The sequence below is a fragment of the Rhinoraja longicauda genome, chromosome 30, assembly GCF_053455715.1.
Source record: "Rhinoraja longicauda isolate Sanriku21f chromosome 30, sRhiLon1.1, whole genome shotgun sequence".
NCBI classification, from domain to species: Eukaryota; Metazoa; Chordata; class Chondrichthyes; order Rajiformes; family Arhynchobatidae; genus Rhinoraja; species Rhinoraja longicauda.
This window is the reverse complement of record NC_135982.1, coordinates 13,254,529-13,269,953: the sequence shown is the minus strand read 5'-3', so window position 1 is coordinate 13,269,953 and position 15,425 is coordinate 13,254,529. Positions and strand designations below refer to the sequence as shown.

General features: G+C 44.8%; 1 protein-coding gene across 1 annotated transcript in view; it reads left to right on the top strand.

Moving 5' to 3' along the window:
* LOC144607911 (protein polyglycylase TTLL10-like) overlaps nucleotides 1–7,829 on the top strand; it is a 69,547-nt gene extending 61,718 nt beyond the window's left edge. The window contains exons 11-12 of the mRNA XM_078425039.1: nucleotides 4,211–4,304; nucleotides 7,177–7,829. Of these exons, the coding sequence (XP_078281165.1) occupies nucleotides 4,211–4,304; nucleotides 7,177–7,829 (747 nt within the window). The remainder of the gene's footprint in view (nucleotides 1–4,210; nucleotides 4,305–7,176) is intronic.
* The last annotated feature ends 7,596 nt before the right edge of the window (nucleotides 7,830–15,425 follow it).

The following is a 15,425-nucleotide window of genomic DNA, read 5'->3' as shown; positions in this document are numbered from 1 at the left end:
GCATTTGGAAAGATGAGTTGATAAGCGATAGTCAGCATGGTTTTGTTTGTGGGTGATCATGTTTATTTAAGAAGTAACCAAGAAGGTTGATGAGGGCAGGGCCACAGACATAGTCTGTATGGATCTCAGCAAGGCTTTTGATAAGGTTCTACACGGCAGGCTGTGCTGGTATTTGGATTGCCTTAAGATGACACAAAATTTGGAGGCCTAATGGGTGAACCATGAGGATAAAAGTGATAAAAACAGATTATTGGAAGTGGCAGAAAAAGCTGTGAATTGTTACATTTTGGTAGGGAAAATTGGGAAGTGCTCGAGCTGGAGAGAATGATTCTAACAGGGATGCAAGGACTCATGGACTCAGAGGAATGTGATACCTAGCTCGTGGGCAGGTTTAGGAAGTGGTTTAAAATAATGCGTCAAATTCTGGCTCAGGGTACAAGAACAAGGAAATAACGACGAGCTTTCATAAAACACTGGTTCAGACTTGTATGGACGGTTGTCATAAGGTCATAAGGAATAGGAGAGGAATTAGGCCATTCGGCCCATCAAGTCTACTCCGCCATTTAATCATGGCAGTTCTATCTCTCCCTCCTAACCCTATTCTTCCTGCCATCATGCATGGTTCTGGGCACCACATGAAGGGAAGATGCGAGGCTTCAGGAAGTGTGCTGGAATGATCTGCCAAGTCGATTCCGGGGATGAAAGATTTTAGTTCTGTGGGGATCGGCTGGCGTTGCTGGAGTTGTTCTCGGGGGGACAGAGGGGAGTCTGATAAAGGTTTTTGTTTAAAATATGAAGAATCCAGACAGCGTAGATAGCGAGGTGCCGTTTCCATTAGTGGAGAATCAACAACCAGGTTACATAGCAAGATGATGATTGGCAAAAGACCCGAAAGTGAGAAGTTAATATCTCTTTTGCGCAATGAGTTATTAAGGTCTGGACTGCCCGACTGGGGCAGCAGTGGAGGGAGCTTCAGTTGTAGCTTGAGCCCTGCTCATTTTTCCTAGCAAAATGTAACAATTCACAATTTTAAATCTTTGTCACTTCCAAGAATCTGTTTCTATTTTGTTTAATTCAGTTGCAGCATTAGTTGCAGCATTTACAAGGGAGTTGGATTTTCCAGGGTTATATGGGAGGGACTGTCTGGATTACTCTAACATAGAGTTAAAATGGATTCAACAGATCAATTGCCTCTGTCCCACCCTGTAATCACTCTGAGATTCTCAAAAATTTCCATTAACATTTTTTAGCACAAAATGCTCCCATAAAGTGCTTTTGGAAGATTCATTGTGAAGAGGTGCCACCTGACAATGCAGATCATTGTAAAACACGGTGCTGGAGTAACTCAGAGGGGGTCCCGACCAAAAACGTTAGGAACCCCTTGGTCCCGACACGAACTGTCGCCTATCCATGTCCTCCAGAGATACTGCCTGACCCGCTGAGTTACTCCAGCACTTTGTGTTCTACGCAAGATTCTGCAGTGGCTTGTGTTTGTTGAAATTGTTGGCTGGATCTGAGTCTGTGGTTTCGTTGAACCAGTTTGGTTGGCTGATGTCGAAACAGGAACACACCAATCCCGGAGGGGCGCAACTCTTCCCGCCTGACTTTTAACGAAGTCGCTGCTTCCCCCGTGAGGTGATGCTTCGTGTAGGAACGACACGAGTGACAACACTCCTCCCTCGTTGATGATGTGATGCGTTCTGATGTTGCAGAGGAGGAGGGGGTGGGGAGGGGGGGGGATGCTACTCGGGCTGTGGGAAGACCAACTTAAAACGTTGAGGTTTGCAGATGTACATTGCACAAAGCGATGTTTTTTACTGCCATCTGCTGGACCTTGAACATCTGATCCTGTTCTGAGGGACACAAACCCCGACATTGGAAAGAGTTCACGATTGCATGTTCTGGTCAAGACGAGCATGGTCCCCATTCCTGCCAGTTCCCTGTGTTAGCTTTGAGGTGGATAGGCTGAGGTTAAATTCCCTTCACCGAGTGGCGTGCAGCGTAGGTTCACTAGGTTAATTCCCGGAATGGCGGGACTGTCGTATGTTGAAAGGCTGGAGCGATTGGGCTTGTATACACTGGAATTTAGAAGGATGAGGGGGGATCTTATTGAAACATATAAGATAATTAGGGGATTGGAAACATTAGAGGCAGGAAACATGTTCCCAATGTTGGGGGAGTCCAGAACAAGGGGCCACAGTTTAAGAATAAGGGGTAGGCCATTTAGAACGGAGATGAGGAAGAACTTTTTCAGTCAGAGAGTGGTGAAGGTGTGGAATTCTCTGCCTCAGAAGGCAGTGGAGGCCAGTTCGTTGGATGCTTTCAAGAGAGAGCTGGATAGAGCTCTTAAGGATAGCGGAGTGAGGGGGTATGGGGAGAAGGCAGGAACGGGGTACTGATTGAGAGTGATCAGCCATGATCGCATTGAATGGCGGTGCTGGCTCGAAGGGCTGAATGGCCTACTCCTGCACCTATTGTCTATTGTCTATTGTCTATAATCACAAAGCACGAGGATGATCATTTGCAGGTATAACAGGTTCACGGGAAATCACAGCTGGGAAATTTTAATGTTGGAGTAGAATGTGATAGGTTAAGGTCAGAGGTGAGTCCGTTTGTAATCCGATGGCCAATGGTTGGGTTGAAACATGAACAAAAATAGATACACAACAGTGCACAGGCACGGGACCTACGGCCCATCGTGTCTTCATCGACCATGAAGCCAATCAAACTCATCCCTTATGCCCACACTTGTTCTGTATTTCTCTATTCCCTGCTTGTTCGTATGATCTATTCCCTACGTCTAAACACCTCTTAAACCCCGCTGTGCATCACCTCCCCTGTAAGTGTGCTCCAGACTCCTACTTACCACTCCATATGTAAAAACGATTGCAATCGCAAATCACCTTTTAAACCTTCCCCTCTCACCGTAACCTAATATTTGTCCTTTCCGTCTACTCTCTCTGTGCCTCTCACAAATTTGTTCACTTCTATCAGGTCTTATCTTCAACGCTACGGGGGAAACGACCAGGTTTATCCCCCGTCCCCTCCTTGGAGCTGATACTCCTGAATCCAGGCAACATCCTGGAGCAACCTCGTCCGCACACTCTCCAAAACCTCCCCACCTTTCCTATTGTGTGGCAAAACTGCATACAATGCACCAAATTCACCAGTAGTCAGAGTGGTCAACAAGGCTTTCAGTGCATTAGCCTTCATCTGTCAGGGTATAAAGTATAGAGGTTTGGATGTTGTGTTACAGTTGCACTAGACGTTGGTCAGGCTGCATTTGCAGTATCGCGTCCAGTTTTGGTCACGCTACTGTAGGAAGAATGTTGTTAAGCTGAAAAAAGTACAGAGAAGGTTTACTTCATGTGTTCGGGGTAGACTTGAGGGCCTGAGCCACAGGGAAAGTCTAGAATTTTATTCCTTGGAGCGCAGGAAGATGAGGGGTGATCGTATAGAGGTGTATAAGATCATGAGAGGAATAGATAGGACGAATGTACAACATCATTTGCTCAAGAAAGGAGAATCAAGACCAGAGGACATATGTTTAAGGTGAGAGGGAAAAGGAGCAACTTTTTTACACAGAGGGGTGTAGATATGTGGAATAAGATGCCAGAGGAGGTAGTTGAGGCAGGTATTATAACAATATTCACGATAGCGTGCCTTTGTTTTATTAAACAGTCCCTTCGGCCCACTAATCCACTCTGACCAGCGATTACCCCACACACTAGCACCATCACTCGCACTACCACTATCCTACACACTAGGGACAATTGACAATCTTTACAGAGGCCAACCTACAAACCTGTACGTCTTTGGAGTGTGGGAGGACCCGGGGAAAACCAATGCAATCATGGGGAGAATGTACAAACACTGTACAGACAAAAACCCATAGTCAGTATGGAACCCGGGTCTCTGGTGCTGTATGTAAAGGCAGCAACTATACCGCAGTGCCACCGTGCTGGCCCCTATTGCGGCACTGTTACACTCTCCAGTTTTCCAGTCTTTGGAAAGGCATTAAGTAGGTCATCTGCTATCTCTGGGGTCACCTCACGGAGCACTGGGATTCATCCCATCCATCGGCTCCCAGTGATTTGATGGCCCTCAGACCCATCCGTTTGCCAGCTCTTGGCAGCAACCGCCCGCTGTCCTCTTCCAACGTGAATGTCTCGAGAGGAATAACGTGCCGTGCTTTTGAACCCTTCTGCAGGTCTGGTTGCTGGAGCTGAACTCAAACCCATCTTTGCTGAGGAACTGTGAGATCCTCAAAACTGTCATCCCCAAAGTGATGAATGAAGCTCTTGGTAAGTTTGCCATTCTTATTTTTTTATATTATTGTAGATTTAGGAAGACGTTTCTACCAATCGATAATATTTCAAGCAGTGGTTTGTGGGGTCATAGAGACAGAGAGCATGAAAGAGGCCATTCGGCCCATCGACAGCTGGTTGACACCTAATCCCATCTCCCAACACTGTATCCTCTGGGCCTAAATGATTCAAGTGCCTATCCAGAAGCTCATTAAACGTCAGCGATTCTGTTTCCACCGCTCTTTACAGCAGTGTTTTCCAGGTCCTCGCCACTCTCTGAGCAAAGAAGGTCCTCTCCAGATCCCCTCTAAACTTCTTCCCCCTTATCCTAAATATATGTTCTCTTGCCCACCTCTGATAAGAAGAGAGGTTTCTGCAGTCTCCTCTTACCCTCAGAGAGACCAGTTTCTCCAGTCTCTCCTCATAACCAGGCAGGTGAATCTCCTCCACACCCTCTTCACTACCATCACATCTTTCCTATAGTGTGGTGTCCAGAACTGCACACACCTGAGGTCCGAACAAAGTTATAGAGTCGGAGAACTACACAGCATGGAAAGAGGTCCTTCAGCCTTACTCATGTTGACCAAGTTGGCTAATCAAGATAGTCCTACTTTCTTGCTCATGACCCATACCCCTCCAAACCTTTCCCACTCATGTACCTGTCCAAGTGACTTTTAAATGTCATAACGATATCTGTTTCTACCACATCCTCGGGCAGCTCATGCCATGTACCCATTGCCATCTGCATGAAAAACGTATCCCTCAGTTTCCTATTAAATCTCTCACCTCTCACCCTAAATCTACACCCTTGAGTTTTTGCCTCCCTTCGCCTGGGGAAGAGACTCTGGTCTGGCTGTACACCTTACCTCTGCCCCTCATGATTTTATAAACCTCTCTGAAGTCATCCCTCAATCTTTCCAGTAATGGCAGAACCTAGGACCAGAGTTCACATCTCAGAATAAAAGGACGTATCTTTAGAATGGCGATGAGGAGGAATTTATTTTGCCAGAGGATAGTGATTCTGTAGAATTAATTGCCATGGACGGCTGTGAAGGCCAAAGTCATTGGGTATTTCTAAAGTGGAGATTGATAAGTTTTTGATTAATAAGGGTGTCAAAGATTACGGGGAGAAGGCAGGAAAATGGGGTTGAGAAAGAAAAATAGATCAGCCATGATCAAGTGGCGGAGCAGACTCGATAGGCCGAATGACCTCATTCTGCTCCGATATCTTGTGGTCTTGCGGTCAACTTCCTATCTTCCAGGGAAAAAAGACCCAGTTTATCCAGGCTTCCTATGTACCACAAACCTTCCAGATCTGGTAACATTGTTGTAAATCTTTCTTGCACCCTTTCCAGTATAATGACATCCTTCCTATAGCAGAGTGACAAGAACTGTACACAATTCGCCAAATGTGACCTTACCAACATCTTGTGCAACTGCAACGTTACGTCCAAACTACAGTACCCCTGGCCAATGAAGGTATACGTGCCAAACATTTTCTTCATTACCCTGTCTACCTCTCGCCACCTTTAGGGAACCATGTGCCTACACCCCTCAGTCTGCCTGTTCCACAACACTCCCCAGCGCCCTACTACTTACGTGTAAGTCATGCCTCATTTGCCCAGCAAACCGCAACACTGTGGATTTATCTGAATTAGATCCATTGACCATTCTCAACCCATTGGCCCAGTTGATCATAATCCCATTATAATTGCAGATCACTGTGTACTTTACCACCAATGTTAGTGTCACTCGCAAGTTTACTAACTATGCCATTAACACTCACATCCAAATCGTTAATGTAATGAGCAAACAACAATGGATCCAGCGCTGATTCACTGGTCCATCGTTCCCAGGCCTTCCCTTACAGCTCAAATAGATGGAGGCGCAAGATTAATTCTCTTAAGTGTGTCCTATATCCCTATACTTCTCAAGGGAATCACTTGATCCCAGCCATCCATGCCTGACATATACCTTCTTCATTTTCTTGACCAGAGCCTCAATATCTATTGATATCCAAAGTTCCCTAATCCTGACAAACTTGCCATTCTCTCTACCAGGAACATGCTGGCCCTGAACTCTCCCTATCTCATGTTTAAACCCCTCCCATTTGCCCAGATACCCAATACCCGGAAATTTACAAGACAGTCCTCAGGTCAATTCATTTATACTAGAATTAGAGCAAACAAAAATAGCTACCTACAGTCACTACATCCATGGACTATCCCAGAGTGGAGCATCCTTCCCGTCACCACAAGCTGTGCACCAACTTTGTCACTCTTCAAGTCACAGCTCGACAACTTGGACATGGATCATCTCACCAAACTTGCCCACATAAAAATCTAAATAACCCTTTTGCAACCAGTACCCACGCGAGCGAAACCTGCACGAGATAGCCCAGCTGTTGGCGGTTGTGCAGCAGAAAACAGAAACAGAAACAGAAACTATTGATCCCTTTACCTGCAAGCTGCCATCCACAATAAATAAGTTCCTAGCTATCGCTATCAAAATTGGTAGGAAGTAAGTGCAGATGCTGGTTTATACCAAAGATAGACACAAAATGCTGGAGTAACTCAGCCAGTCAGGCAGCATCATGTCGGAACCCTTCATCTTGAGTCTGAAAAAGGGTTCTGATCTGAAAAGTCACCTATTCCTTTTCTCCAGAGATACTGCCTTACCTGCTGAGTTACTCCAGCATTTTGTGTCCAACTTCAGCATCAAAATTTGCTTTGCCCCAATTTAGAACGTCAACTTTTGAGCATCGAATTTTAAAGTAGAGTTTAACCTCCCTGCCTTTGCATTCAAATGCTCCAAATGGAATATGGAAAGGCTGCAATCAAAACTAATATTCTCATTTTTTTTCTCTTAGATTTGGTGCTTGAAATATTCAGAAAATCGACCAGTGGAATGTGTATCATGCCACTTGAAACACAGAAAGAATTTGTCCTGCTGTATAATGGTTCCCCCAAGGAGCCATTTCTGAAAACATTTAAAGACAGGCTGGAATACAGGATATCAGAAAGAGCAACGATTCTGAAACGTCCTCAGCATTCCAAGAACAGACCCCAGCTAAAAGTTGTAACTAGTATCGAGTTGACGTCAACAGCAGATCCGATGTCAATTCAGACAAGGCTTCTACCCAGTTTTACTTCACTGATCCATCAAGGGCAATTGCCAGAGATCTCACTGGTGCAACATTTGCGTTCTGCCAGGAATAGAAGTACCACCGACGTCCAGTCCCGCGATCACCAAGCCGGAGCCTCCTCAGATGAACAGAGTCTGCAGAGGCATGCTCCAGACACAGGCCTATCCAAGCGCAGGACATTGGCTCCACAGTTAGTGCCTGCACTCATTAAGCCACACTCTGCCGGCCTTCACCCGCGTAAGAGTCTGCAGAACAATCTCCTCACGTTTAACACTTCCTTTCATTCTCTGATCATCACCAGGAACCAGCTCAGTTCCAAGAAGGTTGTACCAAAAGGAACGGAGATGAAGATTAACTCTAAAGCAATCAACACGTGACCTGGCATTGTCAACAATGGCAGGGAGCGCTCTATTTACAGTTAATATTGAAATAATTAAAATCCATTTTTGTTCATAAAATGTTCTGAATGTTTAATTAGCTTTGCCGGAGGTGAGTCATGGACTATTCCATGTCTGACAATGTGAAGTTAAAATTTCCTTTGGGTGCATTAGTTACTCATCGATAAAGAATAAAAGCGGTGTTTGTGATGTGGTTATAACAATGAATTCTTCATTAAGCTAACTGTTACTTCAGTTTGTGGAATTAAGAGCTTATTAATTTAATGGACAAATGTCTGAATCGAGAAAGTTCTTCAAAATAACTTTGAGACTGATAGCAGAATGTTGAATGAGCTAGTTAAATTAACTGATGTGAATCCTCCACCAGATTCTGATCTATTTTGCCCCTAAACTTGCTAATTAGTCTGCACATCATCAATGGTATAAATTGCCAATGGACCATTATCTTCACAAGAATATCCATTATATTGGTTCATCTGGTCAGTTGCAATGAGAATATTGAACGACATTTTGTTGGTGTGCAAACTAAAAACTGAACATGTAGAAACCAAGAAATGCAGATGCTGGTTTATACCAAAGATAGACACAAAGTGCTGGAGTAACTCAACGGGTCAGGCAGCAATCTCTGGAGAAAAAGGATGGGTGAGTTTCGCGGTGGTACCCTGAACTTGCTGGAGATCTTCAGTGATGCATCTTTTATTAATGGAGAATTCATGTTTTGAGTGAAGAGAGAGAATGGCACAGGTGGAGGCGTGCTGGTGGGGAGGGGGAGGTGAAGGCTGAACCCTCTGGAGCAGACCAACGAGGTCAGAGGAGAGAGAAAACCACACTGGTCTATTGACAAACTGGACTGTGCAGTTACTGGAAATCTGAAATGAAAGAGAAGCCTGCAAATGCTTGACAGGCCAGGCAGCATGTGTGGGGGTAAAATCTCAAATCATGTTGCATGTTGATAGCCTTTCAAAAAGGCTGATTCTGACACAGGTGGATAAGTTGGTTGTCCGCAGTTATTCAATTCAAAGTTGAGCTTATTGATGTCCATCTTGTATTTTTCATATTATATTTCATATTTCAGATACAGCGCGGAAACAGGCCTTTTCGGCCCACCAAGTCCGCACCGCCCAGTGATCCCCGCACACTAACACTATCCTACACACACTAGGGACAATTTTTACATATACCCAGTCAATTAACCTACATACCTGTACATCAATTGTACCCTCGGTGACTTTTATAAGTTGAGTCTGGAGTTTCCAGCTCTTTGGGTTCAGGTGACCTGACAAGAGTTCTGATGCAGGGTCTCTACCTGAGAGATTGACAATCCCCCTACCACCACAGATGCTGCCTGACCCACTGAATTTACCAGCAGCTTGCTTGTTACGCCAGATTACAGCATCTGCACTCTCGTGCGTCTCCAAACCTACAAGACCCACTGCATCTCTTTGGCCTTTGAGCTGCGGAGAAAAAACAGATCAAGGAAAGATCAGAGACATTCACTCCTCACTAGTCAGACTAGTCCAACTTATCCAGGATAGAACCAGGCTCTGAAGGTGTTCTCAGACTAGTCCAACTTATCCAGGATAGAACCAGGCTCTGAAGGGTTCCTGCAATTGAATCCATGGACTACATGTGACGTGATTTTCTATGTTTGTGTATGTATCTTAGTGTGAATGTAAGTTTCTGTGTGCATGTATGCATGTATATGTATACATATGTGCATACATATGTAGGTTAATTTGTGTATGTGTTTGTCCTTGGGTACATGTCTGTGTATATGTACATATACGTATGCATAATCTCTCTGTGTGCCTGCACTTATATACGTACTGAGCCACTGCTTAACTACGTTTCCCTAACTGTGAATCAGATTTGCATGATCCACTTGACTTTGCGTTAAAGTGATTCTTCCACTCAAGTACTGAATCCGTTTTTTTTTTAAATCAGCTTTCTCTGGATTCAGCCAGCCTCTGGTTAAATTATATGTACCGGTTCCCATCACAATAGGTAGATCACTTGTTTATTTTCATCATTTATGTCATTTGCAACAAAGGAATCTGATATTATCTCGCAACATTCCTCCCAGAACTGGGTCTGAGAGTCAAAAGCTGTAAGCTGTCCTGGGAATTCTTCTCTTGAATTAAGGCCCACATTTGGTGGACATTCTTTCCTTTGGTTTTGGTTTGAGGCATTCTATACATTACTCCAGGTACCACGTAAATGTGTGTGACTTTTAAGGGCCTGTCCCACTGAGGTGATTTTTTAGGTGACTACAGGCGACTAGGCTGTTGCCACACGGTCGCCGGGGTGTCACCTGTACGGTTGTGAGTCGTCTCCAAAGAGTCGTAGCGTTTTTCTGGTCGCCGCTGGATTTTGAGATTTCGGCAACTGTTGGTCTGACGTCAATGAGCGTAGCTTGGCGTCTCCTGACGTAGGTGCTGTCGTAGGTTGTCACCAGGTGACGTAGGTTGTCGCCGGTGCTGACATCGGTGAATTCCATTGGTGACTACCTACGTCAACCGGCGACAGGTACCGGCGTCAAAACCGGAGGCCAAAATGACGTGAATTGTTTTCAGTTGTCTTGAGTTGTTGCTGACAGGGTCGTAGCTTGTCGTGGGCAGAAGTAGGTTGACTTCAGTTGTCGTAGGTTGTCGCCTGTGTGGTTGTAGGTTGTCGTAGGTGCGGTCGTAGGTGGACGTCCTAAGTCGCGACGATCGGGTCGCCGGTTGTCGGTAGCTTGCCGTAGCTTGACATCGACTAGGTTGTAGCTTGTCATAGACATTGTCATGGGGGGGGGGGCATGTTGCCGGTTTTTCGGCCGCCTTTTACGACTATGACAGTTGCCGGCAGTCGCCTAAAAAACCACCTAAGTGGGACAGGCCCTTTACTTTCATACACATTGGAAAAATCAAATTTGACAAAGTCAGCTTTGGAGATCTAGTGTACTCGGGACAGTTTCTGAGAGCAGTGTGTCGTGGAACTAACCAGGAGCAGGTGGTTTTACATCTGATCATAAATATTTAATCTAAATATTCCTCCTGACCTCGGGCATTTTCGGTAACTGTGATTGTACCCAGCATGTGGATGGGGCACAGTTCATGCCACCACCGCTGTACAGAAACTGTGTGAATGAACTGGAGGCGGTGCGGAGGAGATTTACAATTTGTCACCGGAGCTGTAACTGGAAATTAAAGGGTCATCTGAACAGTGTAGAAGCCGGAGAGAGACTGTCTGGGTGATATAAAATCATATTCACTCTCGACCGAGTAAACGCAAGGCGCTGAATGGAATATCGCTTCAATACAATGTTATTGGATGAAGGGTTAGAGAGGATGGGCCACCCAGTGGGCAGTTGAGGTACGAAACTAGACGCAAAATGCTGGAGTAACTCAGCGGGACAGGCAGCATCTCTGGAGAGAAGGTGCGGGTGACGTTTCGGGTCAAGACCCTTCCTCAGACTCAGGGGAGAGGGAGACACAGAGATAAGGCAGGATACGGTGTGAAAACGAGGCATCAAAGGGGATGAGGTTCAAGGAGAGTGTAGAATAGGTCATTGTTAGCGAGGAAAAGGTGACAACAAAGCATACAGAGATAAAATTTAATCGGGGGATAGTCAGACTGGTCGGGGAACTAGAAAGGGGGGGAGGGATGGAGAGAGATGGAAAGCAAGGGTTACTTGAAGTCAGAGAAGTCAATATTCATACCGCTGGGGTGTAAGCTGCCTAAGCGAAATATAAGGTACTGCTCCTGTATACTTTGTTGCCACATTCTCCTAGCTACATTTACCTTATGCCGCATCCCCTTCGATTTCTCGTTTACACACCCTGGCCTTCCTTATCTCTGTGTCTCCCTCTCCCCTGACTCTCAGTCTGAAGAAGTGTCTCGAGAAATGCTTTCAAGAGAGAGCTGGATAGAGCTCTTAAGGATAGCGGAGTGAGGGGGTATGGGGAGAAGGCAGGAACAGGGTACTGATTGAGAGTGATCAGCCATGATCGCATTGAATGGCGGTGCTGGCTCGAAGGGCTGAATGGCCTACTCCTGCACCTATTGTCTATTGTCTATTGACCCGAAATGTCATCTACTCCTATCTAGAGGTGCTGCCTGTCCCGCTGTGTTACCACTGCATTTTGTGTCTATCTTCTGTGTAAACCAGCATCTGCAGTTCTTTCCTACACATGATGTTTGGAGCTCGTTGCTTGAAAGAATGGGAGAGGTAGAAACCACTTGCTGTATTCACACCGTACTTGGGTATACAACATGAAGGACCCATTGTCTCGGAGTCATGGACAGAGTCATAGAGTAATTCAGGACTGAAACAAGTACTTGAGCCAACCATGTCTATGTTGGCAATGGGTGCATCTACACTCATCTCATTTACCAACTGCAGGACGTAGCCTTCCATGCCTTGAGTTAAACTCTCATCTAGATACTCAGACCAGTTCTGGGCCGGTGAGACTGTGTTACATTTTGCAAGGAGACTTTGAAAGCATCTTTGAGGCACCTTTTCCTGGTGATTTTTTACTGTCATGAAGTTTGAAATAGAGTGCCCATTGCTGAAGAGACTGCTTTCACATATTCAAACACTGCGGCCCACCAGAGGAGTTGGCCATCACAAAATGCTGGAGTAACTCAGCAGGTCAGGCAGCATCTAGGAGAGAAGGAATGGGTGACATTTCGGGTCGAGACCCTTCTTCAGTCTGATATCAGGGGGGCGGGACAAAGAAAGGATATAGGTGGAGACAGGAAGACTGTGGGAGAACTGGGAAGGAGGAGGGAAAGAGAGGGACAGAGAAACTATCTAAAGTTGGAGATGTCAATGTTCATACCGCTGGGCTGTCAGAGCCATGACTGAGGAGTTGGCCAAGTGTGCTCAGAGCCTTGATGCTGGGACATTGCCCATTGCCCTGTGAGGGAACACTGACATCCATGTACAAACCCCAACCAATACAGTTGGAGGATTTTATGGGGATAAGGTTGGTGATACCTTTCTGGTGCTTTGAAGTGCCTGTTGTAGGTAGACCATGGACCATGAAGCATTAAGAAGGCCAGGATCATTACAGATTATAGGCTTACAACTGTATTTGTGGATCTGAAGCTTTGAGCATTCAAACTTACAGGAAATGAAGGTAAAGCTTTTCATCAGGGTCTACTCTACTAAGAGGTGTCGCTGCTGTTGCTGGATACCAGTTGCCATCTTGCTCCTGAGATAAGAATGCAGTGCTGTTGAGTATTGAGCACTGCATCCTTCCAACAAAAGGACACAAAGTGCTGGAGTAACTCAGCGGGTCAGGCAGCATCTCCGGAGAACAAGGATAGGTGACGCTTCAGCTCAGGGCCCTTCTTCAGTTCAGTTTAGTTTATTGTCACTTGAACCGAGGTACAGTGAAAAGCTTTTGTTGCTTGCTAACCAGTCCAGTTTTCAGACTGCTTGCAGAGGAGGGGAAGAAAGCTGGAAGGAAGGAGGCCCAGGACAAAGCCTGGCAGGTAATAGGTTGATACAGGTGGTGGCGGGGGAAGGGGGTTTATAGGCAGTTGGTGGATAAAGGCCAGAGATGAAAAGACAGAAGGCGTGTACAAAAGGATTGAAGAGTTGCGAATTGTGACAAAATGTCTATAATCTGTCTAATGAAGGGACCCCACCCGAAACATCACCTTCCCCAGGTCTTCCAGAGATACTGCCTGACCCGCTGAGTTACAGCAACACTGTGTCTTTTTTTTGTAAATCAGCATCTGCAGTTTCTTGTATCTACATTTGGAATAGTTCCTGATAGAACTCTTTTCGAACTTGTTTGGGGTGTGGACAAGTGAATTAAAGGTAATGGTATCTACTTAATCCAAGTGATCTCTCAGCTGTCAGAGATGAAGATAGAATCACTATTTCACTGACACCTTTTGGGGAGAGTTTTCATGTTCTTCCACAAATGGTGATAAGCTTGGTGCTTTGCTTTGTGGCTGGTACTGCAATTATAATTCCCACTAGCTACCCAGCAGCTGGTTGCCTGGTAACAGCTGTTGTTTACTGTGTTGGGGAAATGACCGGTCCTCATCAATTTGCAAACAAATATCTCCTGTGACAGCAGAACAGGTCTTATATGTTCTGATATATATCTAAACATGCATGCACATATGGCAGGCTACAAGTGTTGTGAGTACTCTGAGGTGCTGTGTGGGTGGATGGACAGTTTGTTAATGGGTGGTGTAAACTGGCTGTGCAAAGTTTTGCTCAATATTTTACTTTGTTGGGCAGCTGCTCTGTTGTTAATTACATTGGGTGCTGTGAGTTCTGTTCCTGCTACTTCTCAAATGTCTTCAGAAATGTGTCTCGTGTTCTGCGATGTTTACACTCTGTGCCTCGATGTTGTGTGCTGCAGTCGACTCTGTTCTCACCCATGGGTGAGAAGTTTGTGTGTGTGTGTGTGTGTGTGTGTTCGGGAGACGCTGCAGGGACTGAAAGGGAAATCCGAGTGTTGTCACTCAGTGTGGACTTGCGGGCGTGGGCACTGTTTGCAACTCGAACGCAGGCATTATCTGGATTTGACCTTGTGCAATTCTCGCCCTGGTGGGACTGCAGTCAAGTCTGAAGGAGATGCCCCAGCCATCTCCCCCTCACCTCTTTGCCACACGGAATGGTGGCTAATGTCTATTAATGTGAGATATAGTTTAGTACAATACAATTTTTTACATCAACTATATTTAACTCCGAAAAAATTAAACAATTTAAATCCAAATTTACCTGAAATGTGTTTTAGATGCAACCAGGATGTGGGTACTTTTTTACACTCCACATGGGCATGTCCTAAGGTAACTCCTTTTTGGAATGACCTAAAAAACTTTTTGGAACAATTGATGAATAAGACCATACCATTGGATTCAAGGTTGTTTTTATTGGGAGATACTAAAGGAATATTACCAAGATTAATTTTAGATAAATATCAGGAAAGATTTCTCAAAATAGCAATAGCAATAGCAAAAAAATGTGTGGCGGTCACTTGGAAAGATCACAATGAAATAAGAATTGCAAGATGGTATGCAGAAATGCGTAGTTGTATCCCATTAGAAAAAGCTACTTATAATCTGAGAAATAAATATGATTTCTTTTTGAAACTTTGGAACCCATTCACTTTAAAACTAGGATTAAGAATTGGAAATATTTAATTTTAGGATTGTTTTGATACCCCTAAAAAGAATTTAATAAGAAATTAGCCGGAAGTGTTTCCTTCTTGTCTCCAGGTTTCCTTCTTTCTTCTTTCTTTCTTTCTTTCCTTTTTTTATTTTAATTTCTTTATCTTTCTTCTTCTCCTTTTTCCTCTTTTTTCTAACTGGGGGGGGGGGGGGGAGGGGGGTTGTGGGTGGGGAGATAATACAGAACAATACAGGTATAATCGAATTTAAAATGTATAATCGAATTTATAATGTAGGTACCATCGCGTACTATGAGTTCATACATGTATTTGTTTTGTTAAAATTTAAATAAAATGAATTAAAAAGGAATGGTGGCTAATGTCACCCATCTCCAAGAACCCAAGCAGGAGTATGGAGATCGCTCAGCGACGAGTTAAACCGTTACTTTGGATCTGC